Here is a 24,061-nt window from a genome sequence, read left to right as displayed (position 1 = left end):
TATAGAAATATCAGATATGGTAAGCTAGAAATGTTTCTAGATGCCTATTTGGCAAGGCCTGTTCAGTTAACTCATCATACATGATTAGAGGAGATTTGATAAATTTTTGCAAACTCACTTTCTGCTTTGGTCTTTATACATTTTGGCCATTTCAGTTTATATATAACTCATGTGAAAGATTTTGAAATGTTAACCACTGGTAATGGAAATATCTTTCACTTCTGTCTTTCACTATGTCTACTTCTTCATATCAACAAAGCAGTTCTTTTTTGTGTGTGCATATGAATCTCATACGTCAGAAAAATATGCTGCATTAATTATTAATGCTCTCTTGACAGTGTGTTACGCTTATTTTTAATTTGTGTTAGTTCTTCTCTAATGTTTTTTCCAGCTGCTGGCTGTCTCTGGAAGGAGGGCTACTTTATGCTTTCGTTGGACCTGCAGCTGCTGTTGTCTTGGTAAACATTAATCTAATTCCCACTATCTTTGTATGAAATGATAGAAAGTGCTATGTCCATTATAAAGCTTAGATATACATCAACTATGCATTTTGCTGTAAATATGGAGATAATTGCTGTCTGTTTAACATACCTCCAGTATTTTGAATGCATGATTCATTTGATTATATCACCTCTTTATACCAATTATCTCTCCCTGTTTACACCGTAAGATGTGAAAGAGTAATGTACTGATTAGTGGCACAGAAAACTTGTTACAGGCATCACTGAGTTATTATCAGCAGCATCTACGCAATTGTCACTGCCTTGTGAAAATCAGTGACAGTCTTGATAGAGTGCTGCTTGGCAGTGGATTGCTGTGCCAGCAAAAGCAACAGAAGGAGTGGAACCTGCCAACAACCTTCTCCATGGCTACTGTTTTTGAAGGCAAAGAAAAAATTTTCATAGCTGGGAAATGTTACTCGTCTGTGTATTGATCTTGCACATCTCTGGACATGCATTTAGGTGTAGGATTAATTTCTGCCTAATTGTAGCTATCTGCAATGTAGATTTCTGCATCTGTCAGTTATCTCAGCCATATTTCATTGTCAGTGAAAAAAAATACATATTTTAGAGATCAAATCATCAGAAGTATTTCAGCTGTCTACTTCAGGGTAAGATGAATTACATCCTACCTGTGCCATTGGCTATCAGACATCTGCTCTGCATTCTGTATGGAGTTTTTACAACAATTTATTTAGCATTTTTCCCTTACAGATTTTGAATCTCATTCCTCTTCCCACTCCAGAAATTTTATACTGTGATAACTCTAGCAGCACTGGTTATTTCTGGTTTTCTCTTGTAAAAGAGAATCAGTCTTATTAGTCACCAAAGATAAAGCTATTCATCTACGTGAATTTTCCTGAAATGGATGTTTACTACTCCCATAGAGTTTGTCTCATCATTGCCTGGAGTCAAGCCAGGATCCTTTTGTACAACTCACAGTCCCTGTCATGGTAGAGGAGCCAAGAATGTTTACAAAAAGCCAGTTATAATTTTCACATGGAAGTAACTGTATGTTCTCTGTTTAATTGGCAAGTCTTTGTTCGGAGATGTTGGAAGTTCACAGTCGCAGTTTGCCCTACCATTAGCTGGTAGCTGTGCAAAGGAGCTGTTCCATGCAGCCACTTAAGCCTAAGTGTTTGAAGCCAAAGAATTATATAACACCAGCTGAAAAATGTTAATGCTGAAAATAAAGTTAAAAAAGAATTGGCAGGGCAGACTAGCAACAATTAGGTATTTTGGCTCAGGTTCTGAAAAACCAGTTTGACAGGAAAAAAGGATTTTCCTTCTTTAATAAATTTTCAAAAAGGGACATTAATAGATTCAAAAATTGGTATTACCTATTTGTAGGGCCATGCAGAGACAGGTTAATAGAGTTCAGTTCAATAATACAAATGGGTAATAACAGTCATTAAGTTATCCATTAAATGCCATTAATATGTCCATTAAGTGCCAAAGTCCGACAGCTGAAACATTTAAGTCTTTTTTAGATTAGATCTTCAACCCATGTTTGTGATCATAACACCATTTACTTTAGTGGGGCTAAACAGACATCCCAGGAATTTATCTGGTCCACAAAAATAGTAAATTGCAGCCAAACTGACATTTTGGTGAATGACATAGACAGTGATTTAGGTGCAGGAAGATATGGAAAACCACAGGCAGGTTCTGCATAAGTGGGAACACCCACATAGGCCATAAATGTTTAAAAAGGAACTATGCTCTTCCCTGTGCAGGGAACTCAAATTGCAGTAGTTTTCCTGGAATAGGATATATATTGGTGCAATTAAAACTGACAAAACATTAAAGTTATATTACTCAAGCTTCTGGCCATCAGGCATGTACACATATACAATTTGATACCAAGCATAATTCAAGGTCCCAAAACGAGCCTGTTGCTGTGTGTGTGATTATGTCACCTTTTTGTCACAACCTTTTGATGTGTTCAGGGACATTGCTACACAAATGCTCAGAAATGTAAGAGGAGGCATTTTGCTGGCCTGTAATACAATAGAGCCAGGATACAATATTTTATTTTAGGCACTAAAAGATCAACTGTTTGTTTTCTGTTTGACAGGTCAACATGGTGATTGGCATTTTGGTATTTAATAAACTTGTTTCCAGAGATGGAATCCTAGATAAAAAACTCAAACACAGAGCGGGGTAAGCAACAATTGGGTTATTTTAAAGCATATTAAAATTTTATGACCAGTTTTCAGTTACAGATATTCAACAAAAATTCTTTTGATTGTGCTATGAACTTTTATATCAGTGTAACAGTGTTTCTAACAGGTTCCAATAATCTCAGAAGCTGCTGTTGCATTATCCTGAGGGAATGCAACTCAAAAAGCTAAACAAAACAAAACACAGGTATGACAGTATTAAGTTAATAAGAATGAGGATTTACAAATCTGAGCAGAGGTTTCACAAGGTGGTTACATTTGTAAAGCTGTTGTAGTTAGGATAACAGTTTTGTGAACTGTGTGTACTGAAGGAACTGATTACTAGCTGTCAAATTTAATTACTATGGCAATAAATGTTATTCATTTGTTTTAATAGTTATAAAATGTATTTTACAGCAATATACCCCTTACATAGGTCAATGTTATTCTGCCATTTTGACTACATTAAGAATTTGCCTTTGTTGTTGCATCTACATAACATCTACATAGGTGTATTTTCTAAATAAGTGTTAAAGAACATCATAGTAAAAAATTCCCATAGTTAAAGAGTTAAAAAAAAAAGATAAATGTGTCTTATTGATTACTTATTTGTATTTACACAAAAATTCTTTATTATCAAGAGAAGAAAAGATTCTTACAATGGTGGTATCAGAAACTGTTCTACAGTGGGTGACAATGAAGTACTGCAGCAGCAAACCTATATTCATTGCATAGTGGAGAAAAATATTTCACAACTGCATCATCACCTTCCCAATGCTTATGAAAGTGTATTTAAACTCTGAATAATGATTTTTTACAGTTGTATTTTCTAGTATTGTATTTTGGGACAGGTTGTAGTTTAACTCCATCAATATCTGAGTTTTTAACAATGATAAATGATGGTATTTTCATTTTTATGTATATTACTACTATGGGCAAAGTTATTGCAGATTCACTTAATTATTTTTAAATTACATTATTACATGTAACTAACAGTAGCATTCGTAACAAGTTTGATGAGTACACTTATAATAAATACTTTAGCTGGTGTCATTTGCATGTCATGTTAATGCAATCAAGTATTTCTGGTTTTCAGTTCTTCCACCATCATTTTGACAAACATGTACCAAACCCTGTATTTTTATTTCTTCTGTTTTCATCTGTTTTCATTAGAAAGTAATAATTTCATAACCTTACTTTTGTCTACATTGCTCCATCAACATTCTGAACTCTGTAATAACACTAGTGAAATCTAGACTATTATAAAACTACCCAAATTATTTCAAAAGTAGCAATGACTTAGTAATCACCAATTCAAATTCACATATGCTCTAATTTCAGTGATATAAGGAGCTGGAACAGCCACAGGTTTGGCTTTGTAAGTTTTGTAGGGATATTCAAACTTATATTTAACTGCTTTTGGTTTGTTTCTTTCCCTCAAGCTACTCAGTTGTAGGCTATAGAAATCTATTCACTTATACTTTATTTTCTTGATGAAACAAATAGCTTGTTTTTGAATTGTGCAAATTAAAGAAATATTTTATTTTAAAATAAGCTATCTTTAAAATAAATGGATCAAGAATCATAGATTGTTCTATTAGAAATAACCCAGCTATTTTGGGAAAAGATGTAGATACCCTGATGAGAAACAATCTTAATTTGTGCGATATTATGAGATGGTGGCTTAGCAACAGCATTCCTTGATACTACTTGGCAGATGACATCTCTTGAGTCATTCTTTGGGGCATAGAAATGGTTCATCATTTGATCCCCTCTAGAAAAGTGATTGTCACTCATACCTCAAGTATCTTTTGCCAGCCATTCTCAGGAAGGCAACTTCATTCTTCCTGGCAAACACTGAACTTATATTTGTCAAAAGTTCAGTCAAAAGTTCAGTCCTAGGATTTAAAACAAGTGAATGGGGCAAAATATACTAACTCCAAATGCTTTCTATCACCTTAATAAGCATATGGAGAATCAACAAGTGGGAAAAAATGTGTTGATGGATCTCAATCACAACCTCAATCCTTTTCCTGCTAAAAGATGAAGCATATACAATTACCCAGGCTGAACATTTACATTTGGTTTATACACACATTAAGTTCCATTATTATTTTCAAGATCCAGAGCAGTTTTGTAGAGGTAAAGAGAATAATCCAGTCTAATAATGCTGAAGCACTGCAAGGTAAAGACAGAAAGTACTTTCACAAGCTTAGTTCATACTTACCCAAGGCATTTTTCTAGTTCATTCTTTAATCTATGTTTTTAATTGATACCAACTGATGTGGATTCAGTGAGTTATTTTCTCACCCCAAAATCATCTTATAAAAGCTCTTGGTTCTCACTGTTTTCTTACAGAAGAAACTGCCTTTTATGTGAAATATACTTTGCACTTTTTGTAGAAAATCTTCATTTAGTTTTTCAAAGTGGAAAATACTGGAGTTCAATGTTGTTTTGGACAGTATGTTAAAAGTCTTGTGAGTGCTGGATTTGGCAACAGCAAAGAGTTCAGTTGGTTGAAATATCTGGGAAAAAAAAAAAAAAAACAAACAAAATATTACTTATCTTCACCATGCTGACCACTTTCCAGCTAGAAATAAGTAAAACATCCTTCCTGCCAGCTATGTCACATCTTATTCAGCTGTGGTTACTCCCATTTCTGATAGCAGAAAGAGAAGGAATAGGAAAAATATTTATTAAGTTGATTTGAGAAGCTGATTGCATGCTGTATGGAAAACTTAAATTCCAGGTTTTGTCCTTTAACTCTTCTGACAGGTGCAGAGGTACAATTGTCTATACAAAATGCTTTGAGTTTAATGCTTGTGAACTGTGTTGTATTAAAAGGCAAAACAGGTCACCCTTTTTTGGTACCAACTGATACTTATTTCATCAGATTCCATATGTTTCAAGCCCTGTATTCAGACCTTCACATGACATGAATAAATCTATTACAGATATTAATGGGCCATGCAGGTCACTAATAAAAATCTGTCTATACAGTATGAACATGCTGATTTGAAGCTTGAATAAATTTTGCAGGTTTCTTTCTCTATTAATGTTCTGTAATGGTCCATAGTTCACACTTCTCTTTTAAGTGACCTGTGCTCTTTCTCAAGTATGTTTGGATGCAACAGTTTTTCATCAGGTCTGAATAGAGGGATTTCACTTTTTGTGTCTATACTAGCACGTGCTTATGTTTACTTCAGTGTACTGAGCAGTTTTTGATCACATTTGGGGCCTTTTTAGATTAAGTGGAAGAAATAGAGTTTGCATGTAATTAAGCCCCATAGCATTAACATGTGAAGCTAACAGTAATGTAAAGTACGAAATACAGTTTTGCAGCAATATAGAGCATTCATCTTGAATAAGTCTACTTACTTTTTCTGCATGACGTCATATTTAAAAGCTAAATTTCAGTAGCAACGTTTTTTGGTGACAATTCAATATTTTGTTCTTTTTGTGGGTGTTCTGTTTGTTTGCAGTCAGATGAGTGAGCCTCATAGCGGTTTGACGCTCAAATGTGCCAAGTGTGGAGTAGTTTCAACAACAGCTTTGTCAGCCACCACCGCCAGTAATGCCATGTTAGTCCTGATCATTTACATCTTCTTGTTACAAATCTTATACAGTGCATGTGAGACAATAGTTTGATTATGACAACTGTGTTTGCTAACACTGAATAAAGTGCTAAGCACATTTAAATACTTTTTTTAAAATTGCAAATGACTTTATTAACTGAATACAGGATATTCTTTAGAATGTAAAGTACAACTGTTACATTCTTGTCTATGATTTTCAAGTTAAATTGCTAAAGTGACATCCTTAAATATGTTTTATTTAATGGTGAGCTTTTAATATTTTTTTTCAATATGCTGCTTTTCTCTTTTGTTTAATAGGGCATCTCTTTGGAGCTCCTGTGTGGTGTTGCCACTTCTAGCACTGACTTGGATGTCTGCAGTTCTGGCCATGACAGACAAAAGATCAATATTATTTCAGATACTTTTTGCAGTATTTGATTCATTACAAGGCTTTGTTATTGTCATGGTCCATTGTATTCTCCGAAGGGAGGTGAGAAATGGCTTCCCAGTTTTCCAAAGGGCTGTGCTCCTGTTAATCTCTCAACTGCTCTTTAATGTTATATGCAGCTTGCTCTGCAGAAATATATTTCATAGAAAGAGAAAAATAATTTATGGTGACATGTATAGTAACAAGTGAAATAGAGAAAGAACAAAAGGGGAAGAGAGGGGAGAGATAAGTTAATTCCAAGTGCAAAATATCAGTATAAAACTTTACCAACTTAATTCAAGGTATCTTTTAATCAGTCCAGGTACAGTTGATTTCTAAGTGTTAGTCTTTCCCAACGAATACAGGAAAAGATGAACATGAATGCCCTTCTGAAGCCCTATCAAAAGCTATAGATTTTTACACTCTCTAAAACAGAACCAAACACAACATTTTTTCAGCTTATACTGTCCCTGAAAGAGGGCACAAGGAGATGATGTGTTATGTTGGTGAAGATCTACCCTTTGAGGTCTACAACCTCAGGTACACACTAAAGTTATGGAGACAGCAAGGATGAAGACAGATGAGTGCTGTGAGAACAGCAAGGACTAGCAGTACCCTGGCCTGCCCTTCACAGCTCAGTGCCACCTGCCACAGGATTCATCACCCCTGAAATCTGATGGCAGAGCTCCTACACAGGTGCTCTTTAATCTGGCTCTAGTGACAGCTTCTCTAACCTGCCTAACCTGCTAACTAACCCCACATTTTATTGAGATGGGTTTGAGAGCCGTGGCATAAAGCTTTGTTGGCAGGTCTGTGGTAATGGGGCTCTCCATCAAAAATGAGCAGGTGGAGCTGGACTGGAGAGTAGTTCCTGGTCCATGGGCATACCTATGTGCTATTCATTTATCAACTTCAGGGTATTTACCACACCTGAAAACCAGATTATAATGTCCAGCATATTTCCCTGGGATGGGCAAGAGTTATTTGAAAACCTCAGGACTAAAAAATAACTAAGGAAGATGTTTCAAGAAAGGTTTGTTCTCAATGCTGAGTGAGGAATCTCACACAGGGGTGTCCCTTTTCGCCACTGACACCCTTTAAACACTGAATTTCAGTATATTAATGAAAAATAATTATGAGTGACATAATTTATTCAATTCTTTCAGCATTGTGCCACTTTGCATGAGATTTATATCACTGTCCTTCACAGTATGCATATGTGATTATCTTATCAAATAATGAAGTTTTCAATATTTAAAGAAAAAAATCAGTGTCTTGCAAAAACTAGCACCTTACATTGTGCTGAATCTTTCTCACTTTAATCACTCTGTTAAGAGTGATGAACTTCTGTGTTTCTTGGTTTATCAGCTCTCATATTGGAAGGGGCTTGCCTCATTTAATACCTATTCTTTTTTTCTTCCTTTGACTTTTGTTTAGGATAAAAAATATGTGCAGAATAAGAGATAATGCTCAAGAAAAATCTGTTATGTAGAACTGCCTTGCAATCCTGTTATTTTCTTCAGTGATTTCTTTCCCAATATGATTTGCATCTGAGAAAGAGGGTAGTCTCATCTGTAAATCTGAAAGCATTCATTTCATATATTCTTTTGGTATAATGGTAAGACACTGTATCTATTTTTAGTAGAAGAGAGTGGTTTCGTACTGGTTTTTCTCTCTCTGAAATTTTTGTATCCACTGGGATTTATTAATTAGCCTAGAAAGGACATACAAGGTCCCAATGACTGTCCTAGGGAATAATTTTTATTTTAAATATATATACTTTTTGCTCAAGGTTGCATGTGAAAAATTCAAAACTAAAGCATTATGAACAACATTATCTTTCACAGTCATAGAATATTGTCAGTAAGAAGAGATCCATTGGGATCATTGAGTCCAACTCTCTGCTCCTCACTAGACTACCTAAAACTAAACTATATGACTAAGAGTTGTCCAGACACTCCTTGAACTCTGACCATGGCTTGGAGCCACTACCAAGAAGCTTTTTTGGAAAAAAATGTATTTTGACTGTTGATGAAAGATTAATATCAAAGATATCTACGAACAATTCCCTAAGCCTTGAATTAAAGATGGATTTCCAAGTCTAATGGCAGCTCTTTGCTGCAAATGCTTCATTCCCAGGCAATACTTCAATGATGTTGAACATCTCATAGAAACATTCTTGTCTGACTATATTCACAGGTAGGACTATGGTGATTGAGGTGGAATTAGTCTTTTCGATATGTAAACTCAATTTTCAAATTCGTAGGATACCTTGACTGGAACCACTTTTAGCTCACTGTTTCTAATGTAAGCAATATGCAAAATATTGGTTTATAAGTATGATTCTAGAGGAACCTTTTCTTTAGATTTATGTGTAGGAAATCAGCTAGTTATGGTTTATTTTGTTCACTGCTTGTTTAGCAAATCACACACACACACACACATATATATATATATATATATATATATATATATATACATATATATATACATATATATACACACATATATATATATGTGTGTGTGTGTGTGTGTATATGCAAAGAATCCTTACTCTGTTTAACAACTAACAGAAGTTGCTCCAGCAAGTCAGTCTTAGCAGTTACACATTGCGGTTCTAACATGGAAATTCTAGAAGAAAGGCATTTTATAAAGCAGCTAAATAATCTATTTACAGGGTATTTTTAAAAAATTACCTCATGAGAAGACTTGGCAGTGAGGCTCAGAAAGCACCAAGGTTTGATAAGGTTCTGCCTTGTCAAAATGGAGGAGACATTTCTTCTTCAGCCGTGACAACTTAGGCAGAAGTCAACATACAGAGACAATTTATTCACTAATCATCAGATTATCTGCCGCCAAAATTATGATAGTGGTGTTGGTGGAAGACAAAGAAGCCTAGGGATATTGCTGATTGAACTCTATTTGATGAACACATTTAATTTTCTTTAGTCCTCCAGATTTAAATTGCAAACTGGTCAAAACACTTGAGGAATTAATTAAGGAGATATTTTTCATATGGGAAAAAAAATTCATGGAAATTTCTTCAAGAAGCACAAAGAAGTTCAAGTTGATGCTCTTGAATCAATATTAATTTCAAACTTATTTGGTTCAGTTTGTAGCAGCAAAGTCAGGTGTCTACTACACAGAGAGAGATGTAAGTCCAGTAAGTTATGTTTCAGTCTGATTCTGGAGTCTGGCTTTCCAGCTCCAGAGACCCTCAGGTGAGTACAGGCCAAGAGAGTGGCCATCGTGCAGAGTGGGCAGTGCCATCTTTGCACTGCACATGGTGCCTCCCAGCTGAAAGAATAGTCTGGTACTTCTGGTTGTCTGCAAGAGCATTTAGCTCTGCCAGTGCCTGTCAAGGAAATCCTGCCAGAATATTTGTCACTCTTGATGACAGCTAGAAAGCTATCTCAGTTATAGCCTATAAGATTGATCTAATATTTATAGCATGCCAGCACAGGCAAAACAATAATTCTGACTGTCAGGGGAAAAAAAATTTGGGGAGGAATATATCTCCATAAAATTCAAACAAAGAGGACAGCCCTGCTTTACTATGCCTTTATTGTCATGACATCACAAAAAGAGACAGACTTCTACAATTATATATAAAATCCCCTTTTTATTCTCTTAGTTGTATTGACATAAAGGTAAATGATGGAAATATTTGTAGCTTTCTCTAACACACTGTATTGAACACCTTTTGTGACAGAAGCTGGGTTAGGAAGCCAGGGATTTTTACCAACTGAGATGTACAAAGAAGAGGACTAAGTGATGTGTCATCTATTTCTCTCCACCATCAATTCAGTGTCTTTTGGAAAGGCATAAAATCTTTCTATACTTACATTTCCTAACTTCAAGAAAGAATATGATACTTTTTAAGCATAAGACTATTAATTGACTGTCTGGAAATTTTGGAAGAAAAATGCAAAGTAGTTAGATATTATTGCCTTCTTATCCCAGAGAGCCTAGAGCTGTTCTTTTATTTTTTCTCACCTTCCTGTTTCAACACCTAATTTGGCATTGGAAGATGGTGATGGATGTGTCACAGAATGATACCAGGGGTCAGTATTGAGGCTTATCTATCTCAGCAAAACAGTTTGCCTGATCTGCCTGAACACAAGATGCTTTAAAGCTGATTTGAATCGCGCTTACTAACTTATGTTAATGCTGGTGATGGGAGGAACCCACATGTAATTTTTTCTTTAGCTGTGCTCTGCAGCGTAGAGAGCATTTGGATTAAATTCATCGTTGGCGTCTAGAGCCCACATTTCAGAATTGCAGGAGAAAAATAAAAAGTACATGAGTAGGGCAAGGGTAAGTTATAAAAGCTTGGAGCTGGTTACTGTTGCTAAGGAAACTACTTCCCTGGTATCCGCACGTTCATCACATCTGTCTCTCCTCTGCCTGGCTCTAAGAAAATCTTGTATCTTGATGTTAAAAGGCAGGGGAGAAAACAAGATTATGTTGCAAAGTAAAATGTAAAGACAGCACAATCTTTACATACTGAAACAACAATTTTGAACAAGCAGTTTAGAAGAGCAAGTTGATATTTAGAAAGTTCAACCATTTTGATTCTGACTTGGGTGAGGGCATCTAAAAATTGAAACATATGTCAGTATCCTGGGTAATGCTACATTTTACATTCTGTTATCATGTTCAGATCATATGCTGCTTGCACTTCAGAAGCACTGTAAGAAACATGCACATTCAAGAGGATCCTAAAATCAAGATTCACTGCTTTAATGTAGAAAGCACTGAAAAAATGACGTGAGATTCTTGAAATCTCTAGACGTTAGAACTGGGGAACGTCCATGAACAAAGAGTCCCAAAAATTAGGAGGCCCATTGTACAGAGTGGAGTGAGATAAACAGTACATTCTGAAGTAACTGTGCTTTGGAGTCAAGCATCATATGCCTGGAGATGAGATTCAGCACAGCTGGGGATGCTTTGAAGAAAGCATTTTTTATTATATTTTGTGTCAAATCACTGTGCCAGTGCTTATCCAAGAGTATAAAACTCTGAAGTGTGCCCTAACTTTAGCATTGACAAAGTGAGAGAAGACTTGGACTAAATTTGCAGCAACTGGGAAATGCCAAATTAAATTAATACCAAAAACATGGAAAACCAAAGCAAGTGTAGTGACCTAAAATCACAATCTGAGTTTCAATACAGCACACTTTAAATTACAACGTGTGGTAAGTCTTGGTGTTTTGAAATCAATCCAGACCTTCCCACCTTGCTTCATTCTTCCTTCTGCCCTATTTTTGCTCCCTCCACCTGTAGCAGTCACTTACCAAGACTGCAAAGCACTCCTATTCATTTAATGGTTGAGCCCTTAATGAAATGCTTGCTATTTAGAATGGTTTTAATTTCACTTTTGCTTTTGTGATAGCTTCTCAACAACTCACATTAGAATATGATACATTTAAAGGGGACTGCCTCTCACCAGCAACAATTGATGAATTATCCTCTTCTGCTCTTCACAAAATGTCCACGAGTAGAAGACAATTTTATCTCTTTTAATTATTCTGAATAAGACATCAATTAATTTTTACAGATAATAAATGGAATGTAGTTTTTTTATAGGCATTTAATTCATAGTACTTTTTATGTTTGAACAAGAAATTGGATCACCCAACCAAGTTGTTTCCCAAGTCACATCTTGCTTTTGTACTTTCAAAAAATCTGTCTATGTGCAAAAAGTCCACTTTTCTTCGCATGCTCACATTGAAGATACTTCTCTCATCTGGAGAATTTTACCCTAGAAGATGCATTAGATTCTGTACATGTACATGGAGCTAAAGATTATTATCGGAATCAGTATTGTCTTTCAAATAGACTTATTCTTTAAAGTACAATTAGGAGATTGCAATACTTGTTAAGAACTGATTTCAACTACTGTCTGGTTACAGTAACTGTAAAGAACTGTCTTTCAAGAATAATACATTTATCAAGAAGAAGATACACTTTATCTTGCAATATTAACAGTTAACAGTATGTCTATTAATCTTGTTATCAGACATCTACCAAATTGAATAAGACAAAGCCAAATACTATCACCAAGACAAATGTGGCTTAAATACCATATAATCACTGTCTAGTAGCTAATTCTTATTAGTTTTAATACATAAAACTAATTCTGTGGTCTCTATGTGATAGACTGACAAATTTATAGCAGCCACAAAGTATTACAAATGTATGAAATAACAGAAATAGCCATTTATGTTTATTGCCTCTGATTTATGAAGTGGGCTAAAGAAAAGCCATGCATCATATTCTATATGATTTAATGTAATCTCTACTAGAAGTCTACAATGTTTCACAAGAATCAGTATAAGATATTTTTTTCACAGGTTCAAGATGCATTCAGATGTCGGCTAAGAAATTGCCAGGATCCAATCAATGCAGATTCTTCAAGCTCTTTTCCTAATGGACATGCTCAAATCATGGTTAGCTTTTATTTTCCTCTTTGACTATGAATTTAGTGTTCCTAACAGAAAGAAAAACTTATTGTGTTGTACGTAACAAGTTTGTATAGCTGAAATATTAACACCTAAGCAAAAGACTGTTTAGGTTATCATCTACTTGCTTAAATATCTAGTTTTAAATTATTGGTGTGTTTATTTAGTGGAGCACAGTGAGTTGGTATCTTCCGCCAGTGTTCTGTAGGACAAAAGAATCTTAAATTAAAGAATAAAAAAGAATTTAATAATATATTGTGACTTTTTCTAGTGTTGCTGTAGAGTACTGATGCATTTCCCTTCATGAGGTCTTGAAAAATGTTCTCAAACAAGATAAGGAGAAAGTGCTAGACATTCTACAGGGGGAACCTATTTAGTGTATTAAATTAAGAGATAGTGAATTTTGCTAATATTATTAGGTAATGTATTAATACAACATAGTGGTCTCTTCACTTTGAACACCAGTTTGTCATTGACTATAATGGGGTCAGAATCAGGCCCTAAAGACATGCAAGGCTCAGCAAGAATGCAAGGTACAGCAAGCAGATGCCCTTCAAAATGATGAATCAAAAAAAGAATTTAATGTTTGGACTTCACAAGCAAGAAGGAGATCAGTTTTACTGAACATTTAGCATGGAATAAACTTCTTGTGAAAATAAAAAGAAAAAGTCAATAAATTCTCTAACAGAATAGTTTTGTTTAACTAGGAATAGTGTGCTTTGATTTTGAACTGTTAAAATTCTTCCTTATTCCCACCATTAATTTTTGAATAATGAAATAAATAATAGTTGTTTTCAAGGAGTACAAAAATTTTATATGACTACATTAATAAAAAGAAATTACAGAATTTTTTATAACATAAGCGCTTCATTTACACAAATTAATGACTTTTCAAACAGGATGGACTATTTGAATTCACAGTAATTTGTATTGCAGGCTATTTTTCATACTTTTTTTCATAACATTACTATGAAAATCTTCCTTAAAGAAGATCTTTTGGTGAGATGTAGAAGTTATTCTTCCATATACCTTAAAAACTATACACTGTGTCATTTTATTAAAATTATATACTCTACTTCCACCTATTTTATTTTATGTTTTCTGGTCAGGCAGCATACTTTGAAAATCACCCAGTTATACTTTAGGAAGTTTATAAAGCTCTGCTGTTGTAAAACAATACATTTCACCTTCTCGGCAACGAGAAACCATTTTTAACAGACTATGACCCTGTAAGACATTTTGGAAGTGCTAGTTGGCAAAAAGGTATTGTGGTTTATTTTTGAATTATTAATGGCTGTTCTGTTTCACTGTTTCTTGTTACAGACTGATTTTGAGAAGGATGTAGACATTGCTTGTCGGTCAGGTAAGAACATTGAGAGACCATTTAGCCAACAAATAGTCTTGTACAAGTTCCTTGTGAAGTGAAAACCAGAAAAATATTGGGCTTTAGCTGTTTGTAGGAAATATTTATTAATTTAAACAAAATAAAATGTGAAAAATTATGTCACTTTGGGAATACATTATTTAATTGTGTTACTAGGGCCATTAACTAGAATTGAGCATTCAGAAAGCAGTCAAAGGTGTGACTGTCTATTAGAAAGCAAATAGTTGTGGAAAGAAGATAATTCTTAATGCATTAAGCTTTCCTTTCCTGGTACACAAGCAAATGTGAAAACATCATTTCAGTTCTACAACAAAAAAATAGTGTATCTTGACAGCTGTTTATATGAAGGATGCATCAATTTGCATTCATTTTAAAATGGGTATATTTGTTAGGACTCTAAGTGAAATCAACAATAGTTTAAGCAAATTAAGTTTTATTCCACTTTAATGAGAAAAGTTGCAGGTTTTAAAAATATATTTCAGTAGTGTGATCTTTAATCAGTTGGCTATATTTGTTTCCGTATATTAAAGACAACAAATTTTCACCTATTTATTTGCCAACCTTGTTTAAATAGTGCAGTATAAAATTAATTACTATTTAAAATTAATTACTATTAATTACTATTTAAACTCTACAGAAATATTTAAGTCTAGGAGATATTTCCAAAGGACAGTTTTTCCTAGGGAAACAGTCTTGCCTAAACACCCTCAGTTTTCAATAAAGGGAGAGTGTGTCCTCTCTCTGGGGTGAGTCAGAGCAGAAGCCTGATTTAGCTCTTCTGCATCAGCCACCTAAAGGACACTCTTTCTTCATTGGCTAAATGCAGAGCCAAGAAAGCTGATCTCATTAAGGTGAAGTTTGAGTTTCCAGTCACTCACCTTTAAAAAAGTGCCAATTGAGTTTCTTGCTATATAGACTTAGTTCTTCCCTACAGATCAGTTTTAATATGCACATGTATTTTGAAGGAATCAGGGAAGTGCATTGTAGCACAAATGCCTGTGTGTCACCATCCAATGCAGACAAAAATCCAGCATAGATCCATGTAGTTCCCACTTCTGTGATAGAATAGCTCTGCAGTACAGAGGGCCTTGCCAGAGGTGTCCTACAGGAGATGACTCTGAATGCTGTCATGAACAGGCTTTACTTGATAAGCATTTGAACTCACTTTCTGATAATGGAAAAATTTAAGGATAGATCACTGTTTGAAGTGTTTGAACAAGTGTCACTGGAAACAATGAAGCAGACACTGAATTCAGGTATTTGTGCACTGTTGTTTAGAAGAAAATCATTATTTTCATAATGGGAAAAAATGAGAGTTAGTTTAGTGTGAGGAAGGAAAGTCAGATGTCTTATGAGCTGCTTGCTATGGAAAAGGCAGTGAACTGACAGGCGGGTACTGGGGGATCTGGGTCATCAGAGCCCTTGGGCAACCAGAATCTATGCAAATGTAAAACCTAGATACTTGAATCTGTCTTTCTGTCTCAGCCCATGAGCTGGGTTTTGTTGTATATAATAGCACTGGTGTGAATGAAAATATTTTCAACCAGGACCAGAAAATCCCTGTAGGCAGCTGGAATAAGTTCAGAAATTGGTTATTTTAATTGTTTTCTACCCTTTTTCTTTCATTACAGGTTTTAGATTATAGATGTACTTTTTTTTCTTCTTCTTCTTCTTTTGTTTGTTTGTTTTTTGAAAGATGAATAATTATGACTGAATAGCTGCTTTGCTTTTGAATGCTTCAATTCTTCAATGCTTCTGGAAATTTTGAATTTTATAGCAGGATTAGTAAATTTTACATGTAAACCTCACCCCCAAAAAAAATCATTGAATGTTGCTGCAAGTTTGACCAGGAAGGTCTAGGCTAGAACAGAAGTGGATTATGACTCTGCTATAAAATATTTTTATATTCTTTATAACCTTTCCAGATACAGTAAAATATTCTTTCTGATAACAATGGAATTTTTTCCCAATGTGGTAATTCTTTTGTCACTTTTATTTAAAACATATTTTAACAGAGAAGAGTTTTTAAAAGTCAGTGAAAAGTAACATTTAGGAGTTTAGGAACACATGCTCATAGTTATAGTCTTATGGTAGGTCATTACAATGGATTGACAAAATGATTCTGCCTTACAATCTGTTTGACATTTTCCAGAAGGTTATGTGGAGTTAATAATGGCAGTAAGGATGTCATACTGTATTTTTTTGGAAAACTCTTAATGAGTTCCACATGGCAGGCTTTTGCTTACACTGTAACTCACCTAAAATCTATAGAAGTCAGTAGGAACAAATGAAGTGGTTTTAATTCATATAAATGACTGAAGTTAGTCAGAGATCAGTGACAGTTATACACAGCAAATTAAGAGAAAAAAAAAACCAAAACCACAGAAAAGCTTTTCCAAAAACAATATTTATAACTTGAAAGCTAATAAGTGGATAGAAAATATTTTAGAAGATACAATGGTAAAGAAGCACTGCTAGATAAAGCTGCAAGAAAAAGCAGTGTTAGGTTGATATGGTTTCATGCTGTAAGAATCCTCTTCTCTGGCCCACAGTTCTGCATAAAGACATTGGACCTTGCAGAGCAGCCACTATAACAGGAACACTTTCTAGAATTTCACTAAATGATGAAGAGGAGGAAAAGGGACCAAACCCAGAAGGAATGAGCTATTCAACCTTGCCTGGAAACATCATCTCCAAAGTCATCATCCAGCAACCAACAGGTCTCCACATGCCTATGAGTATGAGTGAACTGGCCAATCAGTGCTTGAAAAAAGACAACAGCGAGCTGAGGAGGACTGTGTATTTATGCACTGACGACAATTTGAGAGGTGCAGATATGGACATAGTCCATCCTCAAGAGCGGATGATAGAGAGCGACTATATAGTCATGCCCCGGGGCTCAGTAAATACCCAGCCATCCCTGAAAGATGAAAGCAAGATGAATATAGGCATGGATACCTTGCCTCATGAAAGGCTGCTGCACTACAAAGTTAATCCCGAGTTCAACATGAATCCCTCTGTAATGGACCAATTTAATATAAATTTAGACCAGCATCTTCCCACCCAAGAACATATGCAGAGTTTGCCGTTTGAGCCCCGCACAGCAGTGAAGAATTTCATTGCTTCAGAGCTGGATGACAATGCAGGATTATCAAGAAGTGAAACTGGATCCACAATATCAATGAGCTCTTTAGAGGTCAGTGGTGCATAAACAAATTGCATGCTCTGTTTTTCTAATTTTATGGTAAGACAATAAATTGTGTCTTGTGTCTGAGGGGTGAAGCTAATGTTTTAATTCAGTATAAATTATTGTTTGGGATCATACACTGCTGTTCATATTTCTCTTATTATCAGAAGTGTTTATACCTAGAAAACAAGACTAAAGTTTCAGAGCCAGTCTGTATGAAAAAATATAGTTCTGGAGATTTAACATTCCACACGACTGCCGAGGATTTCGTGACCTACCAGGTAAAGTCCACTGGAAAATTCTGTGTTGCTATGAGAAGAAAAACTATTCCTGCAAGATACAAGTGCTAATCATTGACCCTACCTGCAGGCACATGCAGCTGAAATTATTTGCCCTTTTATTGCTGACAATCATATCTGTCTCAGATATGATAGGTCTGATTCTGCTCTCATTGGTGTAAATCTTGGATTCTTCCATCCAACAGTTCACCATTTACTGATTTAGTGTTGTTTGCATGTGCATGCAGGCATTGGTACAACTGATGTGTGCAATAGGTACAGGTGGGCTTCGTGTGGAGTATCATAGATTCCAGTCAGATTGCAAAAGTGAACTGAAAAGCCTTTAAAAGGCTTTCAGTTATTACTACAATCTGTCTGTGGGATTTAAACATTTTCAAAGTGAAAACTGTTGAAATAAATGGTTAAGACCTAAGCATCAAATACTGCCATTCTTATTAAGCTTTTACATGTGAAAGCTGGGAGCGAGCTGGAGTTTATTTCATACTTGGACCTCCTTAAGAACTGAGAATACATTTCACCAGCACGTCAAATGTTGTGAAACATGGCATTTTATGGGACAGAGAAAGACAAATGAGAAAATCATGGTACTCACTCATTCTCTGAAGGAAGTCACGCATGGAAAAAAGTTCTACTTTATTGTGCGAACTTGAAGCCATTAGCTATTACTCTACAGTGTTTAGACCCGTCTGGGTAGGGAAGTAGAGACTGAGCCTTATTTTTCAATGTTTAGATGCAACTGCAGCTGATACTTAATAAATGGTGGCTACTTATAGATGTTTCTTTCAAAATGGAATTGAAGTTTGATGAAAATGAAGTTTTATGAAGAGTTTGGGTGGAAGATCAGAATTTAGATTCTTTTTAAGAGCTTTCTTTACAGGCTTTGAAAGCAAAATGTTTTCTGTGCTGTTTATATTGTGTGTGTACTACAATCAGTTTTTACAAGAGTTGATTTAACTTTAAAATTAATAGAAAATGAAGTGTGTGGATCTGCAAGGAATCAAAAATTATCCATGTTTTGGTTGCTGTTAAAGTGAATATGTATAATCTTGAACGAATTTTCAAAATTATTTCTAGAAGATAGTTTAAGTCCTTGCCCTTTCAGTGCTCAGGCAGACAGGCTCTTTCAGAGCAAGTCTGCATTGTTAAAGAAATTACTGCCCTCAGTTCAGGTATATTAGTTAATAGATCTTGGGTGATGCACAGGAGTTCTCAAATTTAATGCAACCCCAGAAGCAGAAGAAGCAGAATAGATAAAGTCACCTTCCAGCAGTATCCTCTCCCAGCTATCTACAATTCCATCTTTCAAATCATTTTTTGTCAGATATAGAGGCTTAAATCCAGTCCAGTTAATATTAGACATATGGATATGTGAGGAAGATTCATAATTCTTTGAGAAGATGGACATATTTGCCACCAAACCTCCACTGTAAATAAATTTCTGGTGATGCCTCTTTTCTTCCATTGGTGAGAAAGTTCATCTAGGACACCTTAAAAAAAAAAAAAAAAGGAGCAGATTTTAGTTAAGTTGTAAAAATTGTGACAATAGTTACTTCAGCATACACAAAATTATAGTTCCTGACCCCACTTTGGAATATAGGCCTGAAAATTGATCATTATAATGTCCTGCTCCTTTAAAGTTATTTTTCTAACTGTATTTGTATCATATTTTAACTTTCTAAGATGGGATGTACACACAGAGTCTCAGTCACCATTCTGTATATCATTTTTACAGTCAGGAGGGACTAATAACTATGTAGTAGAAAATGCAGAAAAATATTACAAGATAGTAAATATGTAGCTCCTTCTAACTTGGGAAGTATACTAGGTTTAGAAGGCTGTATTTTGGTCCAGAATGCCAGTTATGTTTGTAAACCTCATGAAACCCAGCATAATCCCATGTATTAGGAAAAAAGCACAGATATTGTGGCAGGTCAGAAATGAAAGAAACTGTTTCAGCTTTTGTGTCTGCCTTTGTGATTCCCGACATTACTGGATGAGGATGTGCTGCACTGAACTGAAGATAGGAGCATGAAAGAAAATTGTATGTAGAAGAAAATCGGTCTCAAACAGATCCTGATAAGCAGATCCAGCCAGATAAAGAATGTGATTGTGTTTTTACTATGCAGGTGTGTAAGAAGCAAGGGTTGAGGCAAAGCCCAAAATGTTATTGGCTGGAAGTGACCCGCTGGATTAACTTTTGTGGCTGCCTTAAACAAAGTAAAAATGAGGGGGCAAGGAATTTGGTTTTTGGAAGATTGCAAGACTTTTCAAAAGACAGGGCTTTGTCAGACATTATGGAGCAGCAAAACCTGCAGCAGGACATTCAAGATCACCCTGCCCAACTCTTTCCTGACAGAGCATGACTGGACCAGCTCTGAAGGAGAAGATCCGGAGCAGCAGAAAGCTTCCCCCTCCTATCAGCTTGTAGCAGGAACACAGCTACAATATCAGCACAAAAAACTGATATCCCGACTTCTAACCCTGAAGGGAGGATCCACCAACCCTACCATTAAATATCTAAATGTAGACATTCCCCTTCTGAAATGGAAAAAGAGCTCTTCACATTTGGCTCCCCTATAGAGTCAATTGAGTCAAATAGCCATTTTTAGGCCACTTTTAGACATCTGCTCCAGGATGAAGTAAATTACATACCTCAGTGCATGTATCTCTTTTCAGATTCCATAGAGAAAGTCAGAATGAGTAGTTCAAACACAAGCACCAAAAATGTTGATGTCCTAAATTTAGTAGATGCATCCTACTGTTTGTCACAAACTTTCTTCTAAAACTTTTTTATCTATTTTTTTTTCCAAAGGAAGTGCTTAGATGTGAAATGCTTTACTATGTCTGGAGGAATTTTAGTTTGCAAAAGATAGCTTGAGAATGCCATAATATTTACATACAAGTATTGCCCAGATAAGTATAATTTTAAGGATGTGCAGATTTGCAATGTGCAAATTGGTGATTTTTATTGTATTTGGTATGCACCCTACAGTACTTACGTGATTATAGGCACAGGCAGGCATATTAGCACAGCACAGAGTTTCTGAGGAGGACTAATCAAACATCTGGTTAATCTCCTGAACATTCCTTATATGCATGGATTAAAACTGGCTTTGCTACCTTGGCATCAAAGTGACTTGTAGTATGCTCCTTCAGTTCAAAGTGTTTTGATTTTAATGAAAAGAACACTCAATACAGTCTTTTGGAATGGTTTTTGTTTTGAAAATGTACACTGAGTGTTGTGCTCATTAAAATGAAATTACTTTGAAGTGAAGTATTGCATTCCCAGACACTTAGATGCAGAGCAAAGTTAGGAGGTTTAAATGTAGAGGAAGAAGCTGATCTGGGAAACGTATTTCCAGGAAAAGTAATTAATCTCTTTTAATTGGGCAAAAAAAATGGATGAAGAAGTAGATACCTGTGAAGAGACTTGCATTGGTAGCTTTGTGGAAGAATGAACGGTTCTTTGAAGGGAACTGTGGTTGGTGTAGTGTGAGCAGAAATGGAAAAGAGCTGTAAGACAAAGATTTTAAAATATTATAAAATTAAAAACAAGCAAATACAGGCAATAGAAACATTTATTAAGGGGGGGTGGGGTGAGGAAATGTCATGTGCTTTACAAGAATGGGAAGGAAAGGACTTCACAAATTATTTGTCACGTAAAGAACTGGAATTCTCTTTCCAGACTCTTATCTTCTTTGTTTTTCTGTCTCAGATTCTGCTGTGAGATTTTTATGTGTATTAAGTTGATTGTGTGACCAAAATAATCCTTCTGTATTCATTTATGAGAGCTCTTAATACATTCAGTCAACTCTGTAGGTCCTTGGCCAAATCACTGACAGGGGACTTAAGGAAGAAAATACTGCTACAGCTAAGAAAATAAAGGGGTATGTTTAAGATAGTGAAATGTAAAGAAAAATTAGATAGGTAAAGAGCAGAAAAAAAAATTTAAAAAAAAGGTGGGAAATATGGCAGAAATGGAGAAAAAACAAAATTAAGGTATTAGGAAGAATGAGATAAAAACAGCAGGGAAGGAACAAAATCTAAAATAATAATAATAAAATCCCCAAACCAGGAAAAGAAGGAAAAAAATACAAAGTTAAAATAGTCAATTTCATCAATAAAGTACAAGAGCATCAGGCAGGGAAATAAAGCAAAATGTTGTGATTTTGATTTATGACATGAGAAGTAAAAAAAAAAAGAGAGAACAAAAATATAGAGATGAGCACCACAGGAATTTCTTCTTTATCATGTTTCCACATTGCATATATTTTCAGGCATTCTGTATCTCAGATTTCTATCCCTCCCATTCCTCATTTCATTCTTCAATAAGCTGTGGAGACAGCTCTTGCCAATTTTGTGACTCTCAGTAAAATGAAATCTAGCCCTGTAACAACCCTCCCTTTCTTTCACTTGAGTGAGTAGGTCCCAGAGTCCTCTGACTTCAGAAATTGAGGCAGGTTATTTTCAGGGTATCTTACAGAAGTGGGGGTAGAATCAGGCAGAGTCTGTTGTAGTAACTAAAGATGTGAAGAACTGAAATTTTAATCAGTCTTGTAAAATGCAGCATATATTGCAGACTTTATCTTATCATTGTCTATTTAACAAGTGCTACATTTTCCCTCAAAGCATTCAGAAACACAAAGCAAGTGGTCTTAGCTGATTGAGTAAATAAATATGCAGGCTGCCCTATAAAAACAGGGAGCAGCAGAACACAATAATTTGTCAGAATACTTTTAAAGTGAGATCTTTGAAGTTATGTTTATGCTGTGTATTGGCATACTGAATTGGCTAGTGTGTTTAAAGACTTAAAATTCCCACATTAAATTATTTTCTTCATGAAAATTTGCTGCCTTTATGTCTAGCTTATATTGTGAGCTAGTAGCCAACAATCTTCTATTTAAAAGAAACAGAGTGTTTTTCAATTATATATACACAAAATGCATTTAAAATCAAAACCATCTTTGTATGTTCCACCTTTATATCTCTTGAGGGCCAAATCAGATTTTTCTTTACTTTTATTCTGGGAAAAAATCCTCCTCAGGCTAAGATCTTGTGTGTCAAATCTTATCTCAGAGCAAATTACAAACTGCTGATAATAGGATTTTATATTAATGGAAGCATGGTTATAGCCCTCTCTATAATATGGTATCTCTGGTTTCAATTATGCTTTACACAGTGAAATATATCTTTAGGAGTATCTGATGTAATTAATCAGATAGTGGTGTAATGCAGAGTAGAATAAGAAGGAAAACAGGCATTTGTCATTTTACAGACATGGAGAGGGATTTTATTAGTCTTTTAGTAGGAGCAGCTCTTTCCTGGTGCCAGCGGATTAGTGTGTGCTGGAGTATGGAAATTATTCTTCGAAATTCTATTTTTGTCCCTCAGCAGAGTTTAAAGTTGTTCTGGAATTACACTGAGAAGCTATACATGATTAGCACAAAGTAAAATTGATTTAAAATAAATTACTACCACAAATCTTTTTTCACAGAGTTTTATTTTGGCTCTGGCATGAAGGGTATGGGGTTTTTTTCTACATAAAATGGGTTTTATCAATTAAGGTTAAAGAGCCATAGAAATCAGAGATGGAAAAATTCTTGTCAGGTCATCTTTTCTATCAGTGCAAGAACATCTACAATATATTTCTCTAAAACTTAGTCAAACTTCACTTTCAAGACTAGAGTGAAGGACTTCCACTATTTCCCTTAGTAATTATTAATTTTAATAATTATTAATTAATTAATTCCCTTAGTAGTTTCCATGAAAAACTAATTACATGGATCTTCAGGTTTTATACACTCCCTTTATTACTGACCCTTGCAGTTCTCCAGCATTTGGGGCTCTTCAGCTTGGAGAACAGATGAGTGAGGAGCGAATAGGAAACTATTATTCATGTCTTATAATATCAAAAAAAGGAACATCAATAAAATGTCAGAGAGATAAACAACCTAATTTCCTTTGTCATGTTTTACATATTTAAACTGTGGAATTCACTACTTCAGCACATTTTAGATTTCAGAATAAGCTCCTCCCAAGGAAATTCTGAAACTACTGAAGACT

General features: G+C 35.1%; 1 protein-coding gene across 13 annotated transcripts in view; it reads left to right on the top strand.

The window, feature by feature from the left end:
* ADGRB3 (adhesion G protein-coupled receptor B3) overlaps positions 1–24,061 on the top strand; it is a 445,578-nt gene that overhangs the window by 407,778 nt on the left and 13,739 nt on the right. For 6 of the 13 annotated variants that reach the window (XM_014264918.3, XM_005483935.4, XM_074538455.1 and 3 more), the window contains 8 exons: positions 392–458; positions 2,578–2,663; positions 6,145–6,243; positions 6,556–6,727; positions 13,021–13,116; positions 14,452–14,491; positions 17,065–17,708; positions 17,867–17,980. In XM_014264918.3, the coding sequence (XP_014120393.1) occupies positions 392–458; positions 2,578–2,663; positions 6,145–6,243; positions 6,556–6,727; positions 13,021–13,116; positions 14,452–14,491; positions 17,065–17,708; positions 17,867–17,980 (1,318 nt within the window). The remainder of the gene's footprint in view (positions 1–391; positions 459–2,577; positions 2,664–6,144; positions 6,244–6,555; positions 6,728–13,020; positions 13,117–14,451; positions 14,492–17,064; positions 17,709–17,866; positions 17,981–24,061) is intronic. The other 7 variants (XM_005483937.4, XM_014264921.3, XM_014264919.3 and 4 more) reach the window with 3 other exon arrangements.

This window comes from Zonotrichia albicollis, chromosome 3 (genome assembly GCF_047830755.1).
Source record: "Zonotrichia albicollis isolate bZonAlb1 chromosome 3, bZonAlb1.hap1, whole genome shotgun sequence".
NCBI lineage: Eukaryota > Metazoa > Chordata > Aves > Passeriformes > Passerellidae > Zonotrichia > Zonotrichia albicollis.
The sequence above is the reverse complement of the archived record's forward strand: the minus strand, read 5'-3'. Positions and strand labels throughout refer to the sequence as shown.